Source organism: Solanum verrucosum, unplaced genomic scaffold, assembly GCF_900185275.1.
Source record: "Solanum verrucosum unplaced genomic scaffold, falcon-dt-bn FXZP01000144.1, whole genome shotgun sequence".
Lineage (NCBI taxonomy): Eukaryota > Viridiplantae > Streptophyta > Magnoliopsida > Solanales > Solanaceae > Solanum > Solanum verrucosum.
The window spans coordinates 640,629-651,634 of NW_026020773.1; the positions used below are offsets into that span (position 1 = coordinate 640,629).

Genomic DNA, 11,006 nt, shown 5'->3' on the forward strand with positions numbered 1-11,006 from the left:
AATTATCCCTGTGTGACCTATAGGTCATGAGTTCGAACTGTGAAAGGAGATGTTTTGTGCACCAAACTGTCTTTTTAATGATTATCTTTCTAATAATCCTTTTAATAACCATCTGGTGATGAATGATCATATCTTAGATAGGAAAAAAAATGAAATTCTAAAAATAAGATAAAATGAAACATATGGTATGATGTTCCAATATTTTTTCAGACTGAGGAATGTGATTCAACTATTACAACCAAAGCACATCATGTACATCTCATAGCAAGACTATTATGTACAAGTTCTTTGTAATAATAATAAATAGAAAGAATTATACACCAAATGCAAGAAGGGAGAAATCACTCCCACAAGAAAGAATGAACATAAAAAGTACAACAAAACATTGAGCAGAAGGGGTACTTTGCTGCAGTGATGAATAGCAACTCCATCTAGGTCTTTTTCACCTGCATTGATGAGCATCTTATGAGCCAACTAAAATGCTTGATATCATGCTCATGTACCAGAACAAAGGCCTCGTCGAAGGGTGGAGTGGGGTGGTGGGTTTCTTTCTTGAGTTTAACGGACAATGTTAAAAGAAATTTTATACTATTGAGTCGCTAAGAGATAACAACAGGTAATCATTCATGATAATCGGGATTTGTAACTTGAAAAATAAAACAGACGGGGACAGGGACCAGGGGGTTCTTTATTGAGTTTAACGGACAATGTAAAAAGTTTTTTTATACTATTTAAGTTGCATAAGAGATAATTATAGGTAACCATTCATAATGACTGGGATTCGTAACTTAAATCCTTTCTTCTTTATCCTTTGGGATGTGTGTGCTGGGAGGGGGTTGGGAAAAGCAGAGAACAGGGAACATAAAAAGTTAAAAACTTGCCTTGCTCATGTACTTCTTATGAACCTTTAGAGCCTCATTTAGTGCTTTCTTTGCATCCAAATTCCCAGTTATCGCACTCAAGATCTGGAAAAAAAATGTTATTTTCAGGACCAAAGAATACAATAATGTGGAATATATAGACGAGGAGAGAGATTTTACAAAGACCTGGACAACATCATCAAGGCCTTTCGCCTCTTTCATAAGCTGTTTTTTCTTCGTCTCAAGAACACTTGCAACTAGGAAAATGGCAAGTGCGTCGTGCTGTTTCGTTGCACCAGTTCTCACTATTCTCCTTTCAAATTTCCCATATTGCTTTAGCTGCGTATCATTTAACTTATCGGGAAGTTGTTCCAGAGTCTTATCATATAATGAATATATGTTTGGGTTGTACTCCATGGCCCACATCACCTAAATGAAGTATGTACAAAAGTAGCATCAATCAAAAGATTACAATAACTCTGACCTACATTTGCTCATCATCCTTCCCTCTTTCATAGTTGAAAATATTAATAACCTTATCCTTTCGCTCGACCTTTATGTCAAACTAATTTAGGTGATGCACTCTTTTAAACAAAAAAGACATCAATTGCCAAGTAGAACAATTATTTCTTTCATGAAGTTAATAATTTGCCAAGTAGAACAATTATTTCTTTCATGAAGTTAATAATTTGCCAAGTAAAACAACCATGTCTCATAAAAGCAAATGTAGCCAGGAAAAATGTAATTAACTGAAGTGAGACACCAAAGACGGGGACAAACTATTGTGCAATAATTTTTCTATCTGCCAAACAATAAATATGAAAGAGGTTTGGGCTTCTCACCTCCCAGAGATAGAGTGCATCAACAAATGAGAGCTCTCTCCTGAAAAGTACCATCAACATGCGTAACGCGAACAGATATTCTCCGCCATCTAGCTCCTCTGCCAATTACAATTGAAAAAGTTGGTGAGGGAGAGAGTAAACTCTATATCTAGACGTTCTCCTCTATGTTTTTAGATGGTCAAGCGTGCAGTTCGAGGATTTCTTAACAATGCAGATTTCCAATATATCTCCTCCATGAAAAAAATTCTTGTTATATTACCAACGTCCCAAACAACATATATGAGAGACGTTTTCAAAATGGATGTTAGTGCTTCACAATGTTTAACTTATGATTTATGAGTCTGGCCCCAACTTATAAAACGTACAATCATTCAGACTATCCATCATAGAATCTGCATTTTTTCTTTTTGATAGGTGCTAGATACCATACATGTATTGCCTGCATTGCTTCAAGAAAATATTTGTCTTGTGACAGTCAATAACAAACTTGGATTGCGTGCATTAAAAGTTTCACAAAATAAATCATGATTTCATGGAACATATAATCAGAACACATTACAGGACTTAGAATCATTATGATAGCCCAACGTAATATGTAACGTATAAAAGACCAATATAGTTACCAGTTCCTTTATTCCAACAACAAATATTAAGAATGTTAAGTTAGTTCATGAACAAATAAAACTCTTATCCTTAGAGGACTCTCCTTGTATATACCTCCCCCCCCTCCCAGACTCTTTTCTGTTTCTCTGAGGGGGAGGGGAGAAGGTGTCACAGGCTTGCAGTCAGTGGTCAAGAAAGTTCCAATTATTATGTATCCACTTTGTTAGTTCACATCTTCTGTTTCCAAGATGTCCAAAAGCTTCCTTCCACACAAAAAAAAACCCAGAAACTTCTATAAGGCTTATTTTAGATGTTAGTTAATCATTCTAGTATTGAGAACTGGTTGGAAAATCAACAACACTGACAAGATCTTGCATTTTTTACTTCTTTCATAGAAATAGTTACTGAAGAATATACGGAGAACAGAAAACCCTTACCGAGGTGTCGATGAAGCTTTGGATCAACAATTGTAACAATTTGTGCAAGGGATCTCAGCTGAGATTGCACTCCTATAGAATTTGCGCTGGACTTGAAATTTTCTCTCTGTTGAATCGAATATGGAGTAGTTATATATGCAGTAATGGCATAAACATAGGAAATAACTAGCACATCGTTGCACAAGTTTGAATAAAGAAGTTACTAAAGAGAACATAAATATATGCACAAGTTTATCTCCCCTTTCCTTGGGGACTGTGGGTTGTTGCATGAGTTGTAATATAACCATATGAAAGCTAAATACAGTTAGAAAGTGAAACATGAAATAGCTATACATTAACTTAATGCTGGAGCGCGTGGTTTATCATTACAAGAGAAACCCAAAGCAGATCATCCAGTAAAAGTTCAACCAAAGGTATGACCAGAATGTGGATTTTCCTTTATTCTTTTCCTTTTGTTTTTGTGTGTATGGATGTTAAGCTAAGGTACCTCAACCAATCAGCATTATCAATGTGAAAAAATATGAGCATCCAGACCAAACCTTAAGGCAATGGGTGGACTGTCCCTGGATATTATAAAACTCTTTGGAAATGCTTATATAACCGATTATGGACAAGTGCATTTCTTAACACCCTCTTGCACGAGTAACCTGGGTTCTAGAGTTGAAATGTGGATTTGATTTTTCTCTTCTTTTTTGCCTTCTTTATTTTTTGTTCACTCTAGCCTCCCCACACCCACTTGTAAGATTACACTGGGTTTTGTTGTTGTTTTTGTTGTTGTTATTTTTTTATTTTGAAGCTGAAGGGAGGAGGCTCAACAGTAAAGGGCCTGGAGTAGAGGGAGACATTAGTCTCAACAGGCTAATAGTGGGTCTGGAGCCATGTTAATTAATGGCTCAATGGGTTGAATTGAGATAGAGAAAGAAACCCAGAGCAGCGCCATGGGCTTAGTTTAGAGAGAGAACGGAATGATAGAACATGAAGATAGAAAATGGTGGCACGAACAAACTCATCAACCTTCGGATCTAATACAATTTCAAAGAATCTGAGCATCCAACCCAAAACCTATGGGTGGAATGGCCCAAGAATCTATAAACCTCTTTCGAAACCTTTACACCACCAATAAGGAACAAGTGCCTCATCTAAAATCTTAAGTTGCCAAAAATGGGGCACATTTATTTATTTTAGGCCGGCAACACGTCATCTCACATGCAGATCTCACTATTTTTGTCTCGGCCAAGCAAATGTAAATTCTTTGTATAATGGGTAGTGCTAAAACATAAATTTATGAATTATGTGACTACCTCATATAAAACCCACCCTGCGATGTTAAAGAAGAAACACATTTGTTTGTCTATTTATCCATTTATGTGAGGTCTGCAACAAGTATGAATGGAAACAACAGGGGCATACCAATCTACGCATTGCACGTTCAAAGCACCAGAATGCATCTGCTTCATTCTCAAGAAGAATAATAATTGGGGAGCAAATATCAGTCATTCCTGTTCAGAAAATAAGACAGAAGGTTACAAACGGCCTTGATGTTTCAAAAAATTAGTTTCTAAATACTGCTATAATACCTTGAACATAACCAATATCTTTATCTATCCATGCATAGACAGCTAGCACATCCCAGAGTTTTGCCTGGTTAGCTTGATTCTCATAAAATACAAGAGAACGATCCGTACGAACAACATCCAGACCTAAACAACATCATAAGCCATGACAGTTTTAGATATTTTCAGGAAATCAGTCTATACTGATGCACAATCTTCCTTACAAAGGCAAAATGAATGGCATTTCCATTTTTCCAATTCATCCATTATAATGGAACATGGACACATGAAAACTGACAAAGCTCATTTAAATTTCTTACTGTTGTTCGAAATTGACGATAGCTTATGATCGGTTGTACGTGTCAACAACCTTCAACATAATAAACTATATGTACCATGTTGGAGAAAATCTGTCTGGAGTTGAACAACTTAAATTGAAACTTCAGTGAAATGTTGAAGCTTAGAATCTAGCATCATTGGCGGGCGTAATGAGAAAATAACATGCAAGGGATCTTCTGAATGACTTGATTAACAATGTACAAAAGGTGCTCCTTATATGAGTGTTAGGTTATGTATAATATGGTAGGTGATAATCCCTTTATTAATAAGGCAAGTAAATATTCTATATTTGAATACAAAATAGGGAAAAGGGTATTTTGATTTATTAGTTGACTTCACCCTTACCGTTAAAATCAAGTTATTTATACCCTCACCGTCTACAAACTTGTCACCCGTACCCTTCAATTGGATGGAAAATCCCAAATCAACAAAAAAAAACAATTTTAATTAAATTACCCAATTTCTTCTTTTTAATCCAGATGACAGATTATATAAAGGGTTTTAGTTGGAGTACGCGCATCCTTAATCTACATACTCCTCCGACATTTAATTCCTCTTCTCCCCTCCCCCTCTGAATCTCATCAAACTACACAGTGACTAATTCACAGAAAAATTTTCAAACATAATAACTATATTGGAAAAGAAATGTTTCATGTATCAATCCCTTCATCTCGAATACCATAACCAATGGGAGTTGGGGGGGAGCAAACACCTTTAGAATAACAAACTTTGGTTATATTCTGCACAACTAAGAACTATCTCAAAGTTAGAGCTATGTTGACTATTTAAGTTTTGTCAAAAAGCATAAAGTTGGAAAACAGTTTATTACTGACCATTTGAGAACATGAACAAATGATTGTGATAGATAGACTGGAAAGAGAATGTTGAAATTCAACTTTTTCCAACAACCACCCACCCTTCTTCTAAGATACAGACACAGATAGATGTAGAGAGATAGATACAGGGAGCTGTGCAGCAAATATGAATGTATAGAGTTGCAAATTAAAACTAGAGATGGTAGCGGTATGAGTACTAACCAATTTGGGACAAGTTAAGCTTCCACTGGACCACTTTCTTCTCATAAACACCAATATCGACTGGCATGCCATTGTTAGTATCCTGTCCATTACTGGTAGTGTTCGCAAGCTCTATAGGTTGGCCATCATCCGTGACTATAGCATTTGTGGTAACTTTACCACTGCCAACAACAGGTACTAGCTTTTGGCATTCAGATTTCCACGCAGCATATTGCTCTCTGAGTATACAAATTCAGATTCTTAGGCAACTCATAAATAACCTATAAGAAATTTATCAAAGAAAAAGAATATTTTAAGGATGAAAGAAGGTGTTTTCAGCTGATGGTGATAGTATACTTTTATAATTTGGTTCTCCAGGCAAAAATACATTTTTTCGTTGTTAACTTATTAAACCCACCACCACTTCCCCACAAAGGTGCGCACACACTTGTCAAGGAAAGTTTCCCAGAAGAAAGATAAAAGCTTGGAAAGAGTGATATAATACTGCATATGCCCTGTCATTCATGACAAAATCTTTTGTTGTCTTTCTTTTTTGTACGTTCACGGTATCATTATTACCGTGGTCTTTACTGTCTTTATTTCTAAATTTCAACCTTTGAACAAAGATTTGAACCTCAATACGTAAAGATTTCAAAGTTCATTGGCAATCTTTTGCCAAGGGGTCCTTCTGATAAGAAAAACTAAACCAAGCTGAACCTAACAAAATTGTCTGAAACTTGGCTTGCTCATTATAGAGAGCTTGATTAAACCAGACTTGCCCAGCTGAATCCAAATCGGCTCACTTCGGTCTCAGTCCTAACTAGATCAGGATTTAGAAAGTTGATCTTTGATAAGAATAACTCTATGAACATGAAAAGTTTTTTGTGTAAATTACACAGAGGGCCTTCGATAGGTGCATGTTTTTATGCATCAAATTGAACAAATTCAATGTATAATGAGTCCCTATAGTTATGATTGTTGATTACCTCTACTATTTATAGTCTATATTGAATAATTGTAACTCTTAGGCCATAGCTGAAACGAGTTAGATTACCTCCGTTGTTGTCTAAGTTCATTTCTTTCCTCAAATGTGCTATTGGGATCAAAACAACCCAGCAAGAACTCCCATACAGCCCCTTTAATTGATGGATGAATCCCCTAGCATTCACAGAATAATCAATAAGCATCAGAGTTCTTAAGACTTAAGTTTCCAGCTAAACAGCAAGCAGATTGGATATTTGTGATAGACAATGACTCCTTATAATGAACTCAATGGGCGTGCTAATGGTGGATCAGATTATCTGCCTAATATATAGTTTATAGAAGTGTAATCAATGCTATGCCGAAATGTTATTCCAAATCATGAATAATTTTACCGGCTAAACTTTTGTATAATTTAGACTTTCCAAATCTGTCCAAACTCAAACCAACAAGCGATTATAGCGTAGATTAAACAATTATTGCTCTGGAATAAGCGAACCGATTGTTTACCCTTTATTATTATTCACAGAGCAGTTAAAACCTCTTACATCATAAAAAATTTATGCTATTAACACAAAAAGAGGATCTTAAATGCTTTCCTATCAAGGCTCCCAACTGAAATAACATTGCTGGAAAATCATAAATGGAATGAACCTTCTATTTCGTTATGGTTAATGAAATAATCTTTCTATAAGTGGAGATAACTGAGCAAGAGTTTTGATGAAATTGGTGTCCCATGAAGTTTTTCACCTTCAGCAGTTCACCACTTGCACAAATTGAGGATCTATTATGCTCCAAATGTCCACCAAATGAGCAACTTCGGTTCAAGTTAAAACCTCACCGGGTGGCAAAAGTACTTGCTAAAAAACATATGAACTGTTCACATTCACTAAAAAGCAGATTAATTTGTTCTTGATAGCAAGTAGTATGAGGATTGGCATTGTTCAACTAGGCCAAAGCCATGAAAAGGGCAAGGTAGGAGAAGGAGACCATGAGCGAAATGCATTATCATCTTATGGAAATCACTATAAAGCTAAAGGTGGAGTACAAAGAAGGAATTGACAGCATGAACTAGAGAGAAATCCAGGGGGAAAAGGGCAGTCACAATGAAGTAGCAAAGTGGTTTAGTCATAAAAGTGTCCAATATTCCAAACTGGGAATCACAAGATAAAATGAAGAATAGACAGCCGAAATTGGACTTTCTACCAAGTAGCAAAAATAGATGTAACAATAGTGTTGTAGGTGAAAGGACCACCATCAACTTGGAGATCTTTAAAGTTTTAAAGTATTCTACTTGACAAGATCATGTGTTCTGTTCATAGGCAAATGACAATGTGGCACAGTAAATTTATTTAAATGTGCATTGAACAAGAGAGAGAAAAAAAAAGTACCCCTCGTTGGATTCGTCTAAGAACACCTGCTATATCCAAATAACCCTCTTGAGAGAATGCAGCCTTCCATCTTCTTTCACTGAGAGTTCTTCCTGCCTATCAAGCACTTCCCCAAAAATAGGAAGTGCACAAAGGTAGCATAGTGAATAAATCTGCCATGAGAATTTATAAAAATCATTTCTTTAGAAGGACTTGGAAAGAAACTGAGACAAACTTCACAAAAACTACAACAGGATATTCTAGGTTTTTTTAACTCATTAATGTAATCAAGAGTGTATATATTCACCTAATTGATAGATTAGAATTAGACTTCTCTAAACCAAAGGGGAGAGAGCTAAAGTGAAACAATCAAATAAATGCTAAAGTAGTTGAATTTAAAGGGATACGAGTAATTACCTAAAATAACAAAGGGTGGAATCCATTAACTAGTAACATATACATTTGTTGTCTACTCAACCAAACAAAGTGTCAATCCCACACTAACTTTGGTCAACATTATGACTTCTGTATACATTTGTATTGGAGAAATCAACATGGTTTGATTATTTTAATGCTGACCGTCAACCTACAGCAGCCATATCCTGCTGCAGCCTTATTTATAAGGTTCAACTAAATCAAGTATCTTCGACATAGAGCATAAATATGAGTTAAATTTGTAAAATTTCAACGAATATTAAATTTTGAACCCATAATTTCAAAAGTGTAATGAATGAAATTGTAAGAATTAAAAGGCTTAACTCATCAAATCTAAATTCAGGATCCACCTCTAAATCCACAACCTCCTCTTTTTATCCAAAGTTGTGTATATAAGCAAAATTTAGAAGAACTTAAATAAAATGATGAAAAAGAATGAAGTTTCAACTCACCCTAGGTCTGAATCGAGTATTAGGAACGTCAGCTCGGCATTCTGGTCTAACAGGAAAATAAGAGTCTAGATCCTCCAATGAAGAATCCCCTGTTATTCAAACATAAATCCCAAATACCCATTATAATTATAGAAAAAATCAAAACCCAAAATCCACAAGAAGAAGAAGAAGAAGATATAGGTAAAAATCATACTCCATTTTCCCAATATATGTGGCACCTTTCGCTCTAAAGAGTCAATTTGACTAATCTTTGAAGCTAAATTGGATTGGATCAACTCAATATTTCAAAACTAAAATTTTGATATTCAAAAACTATATGAAAAGTACTACAAGTTACAATTTTCCTCAAGTCAATATGATGAAAAATACATTATAAAATCTCAATCAAAGTTTACTTAGCTTAAATCTCGAAAAAAAGAATAGTGTCAATATAGAGTAACAATTAGTAGCATTCTTGCAGGCAATGAGCATGAAACCCAAATACCCATTACAGTTTGAATTTGTATTTGGATTGACGAACCCCAAATACCCATTACAATAACAGTATAATCCCAATAAAACCAACAACGATGACATACCCTGTGTAATCTCACAAGTGGGGTCTGGAGAGGGTAATGCGTACGCATACCTTATCCTACCTCAGGAAATGGAGAGATTGTTTCTCATAGACCCAAATATAGAAAACAACAATAAAGCTCAAAAACCATTACCCTTTTTGCAGAAATCTATGTTTTTGGGTTGTTTAAATTATCAAAAAAAATCGCACAAAATTCCGAGATAGAGCTTACAATGATAAACCCATAATACCCATTACATTTTGAATTCGAATTCGAATCGACAAAACCCCAAATACCCAACTTCAATAATACAATAACAGTATAATTCCAACAAAACCCAAATATAGAAATCAACAATAAAGCTCAAAAACCCTTACCATTTTTGCAGGCAGCTATTATTGAGTTGCCCATGTCTTGGGGTTGTTTAAATTATCAAAAAGATCGCACAAAATCCCGAGATGGAGCTTATAGAATGACAAATTTACAACTGCAAAAAGACTATAGAACGATTCAATTAGTATCTTATAGCAAAAGATTCCATTTTTCAAATCGATTTTTACACAGTAAGATGTTGGTGGAAAGAGATGAAGTAATGAATACGAAAGAATTATTAAGAATGATGATTGATGGGCACCAGCGAAGAGAATTTTTGTGCTTTTTGTAGGTGTTTCCGAGTTGGCATAGAAAGACCCCATTTTCCAACTGTATTACCTGCTCCCTTGGTAAAAATTATACTATATTTATTTAGGCTAACTAGGAGGATGTGGAGGTCGAGGATTTAGATATAAATGAGTGATAAATGGTTTTGCGTCTTGTTATTTTTAATTAGTAGTGTTGTCAAATTTTTCATGTGCGGAAGATATATTTTGTGAAAATGCAATGTTGAGATGGATATGTGGGTATATTAGAAGTGATAAGATTAGGAATAACGTTATCTTGGAGAAGGTGGCAAGGGTTTTTGTGATGGACAAAATGAGGGAAACAAATGAGATGGTTTGGACATATGTAGAAGAGGTGTGTTGATGCCCCGTGAGCAGGTGCAAGAGGCGGGTTGTAGAGGGCATGCGGAAGGGTAGATGTTGGCCGAAGAAGTATCCGAGAGGGGTGATTAGACAGAATATGACGTAACTTCATATTATCGAGGACACGACTCTAAATGGAAAGGATGGATGTTGCATAATAGGATAGAGGGATAGTAGTCATAGTACTAGTCGTACCTTGTAGTTCTTGCCATATGTGATTTGTTGTGTTTTCGATTATCACACTATTTTTATATTTGTTAGTATTCCTCTCTTGTAGACTTTGCACCGCTTTTTGTATTAATGACTACTTTTTTCATTGTTTTCTTCTTCTTCTTCTATTGGGTTTGATACACTTAAGCTGATGGTCTTTCGAAAATGACTTTTTTAACTCTATGAGCAAGTGCTAAAATTTGCGTACATTCTATCCTCCACAGACCGACTTAGTGAAATTTCACTAGATATATTATTATTGTTGTATAATCGAATAATTCTAGATCGTAATTTGTTATAAAGCTATTTCACTGTGATTATTTAATTCT

General features: G+C 35.3%; 1 protein-coding gene across 1 annotated transcript; it reads right to left on the bottom strand.

The window, feature by feature from the left end:
- Positions 1-213: 213 nt before the first annotated feature.
- On the bottom strand, positions 214-10,160 carry LOC125812946 (rab GTPase-activating protein 22-like). The gene is made up of 13 exons (XM_049492424.1): positions 10,080-10,160; positions 9,823-9,943; positions 8,889-8,977; positions 8,023-8,118; positions 6,705-6,808; positions 5,672-5,889; positions 4,320-4,442; positions 4,153-4,241; positions 2,743-2,848; positions 1,703-1,800; positions 1,047-1,289; positions 882-965; positions 214-446 (listed from the first exon to the last, which is right to left on the bottom strand). Exons 2-13 carry the CDS (start codon positions 9,854-9,856, stop codon positions 432-434), a joined length of 1,299 nt encoding a protein of 432 aa, XP_049348381.1. The 5' UTR covers positions 9,857-9,943; positions 10,080-10,160; the 3' UTR covers positions 214-431.
- Positions 10,161-11,006: the final 846 nt, after the last annotated feature.

Bases quoted from the DNA above. Each gene is read 5' to 3' on its own strand.
- LOC125812946 (XM_049492424.1), bottom strand. From the start codon at position 9,856: ATGGGCAACTCAATAATAGCTGCCTGCAAAAATG. The intron at 8,978-9,822 runs GTAAGGGTTTTT...TTTGAATAACAG, and splicing joins AATAGCTGCCTGCAAAAATG to GGGATTCTTCATTGGAGGAT. The intron at 1,801-2,742 runs GTAAGGGTTTTC...TGTAATTGGCAG, and splicing joins AAAGCTTCATCGACACCTCG to AGGAGCTAGATGGCGGAGAA.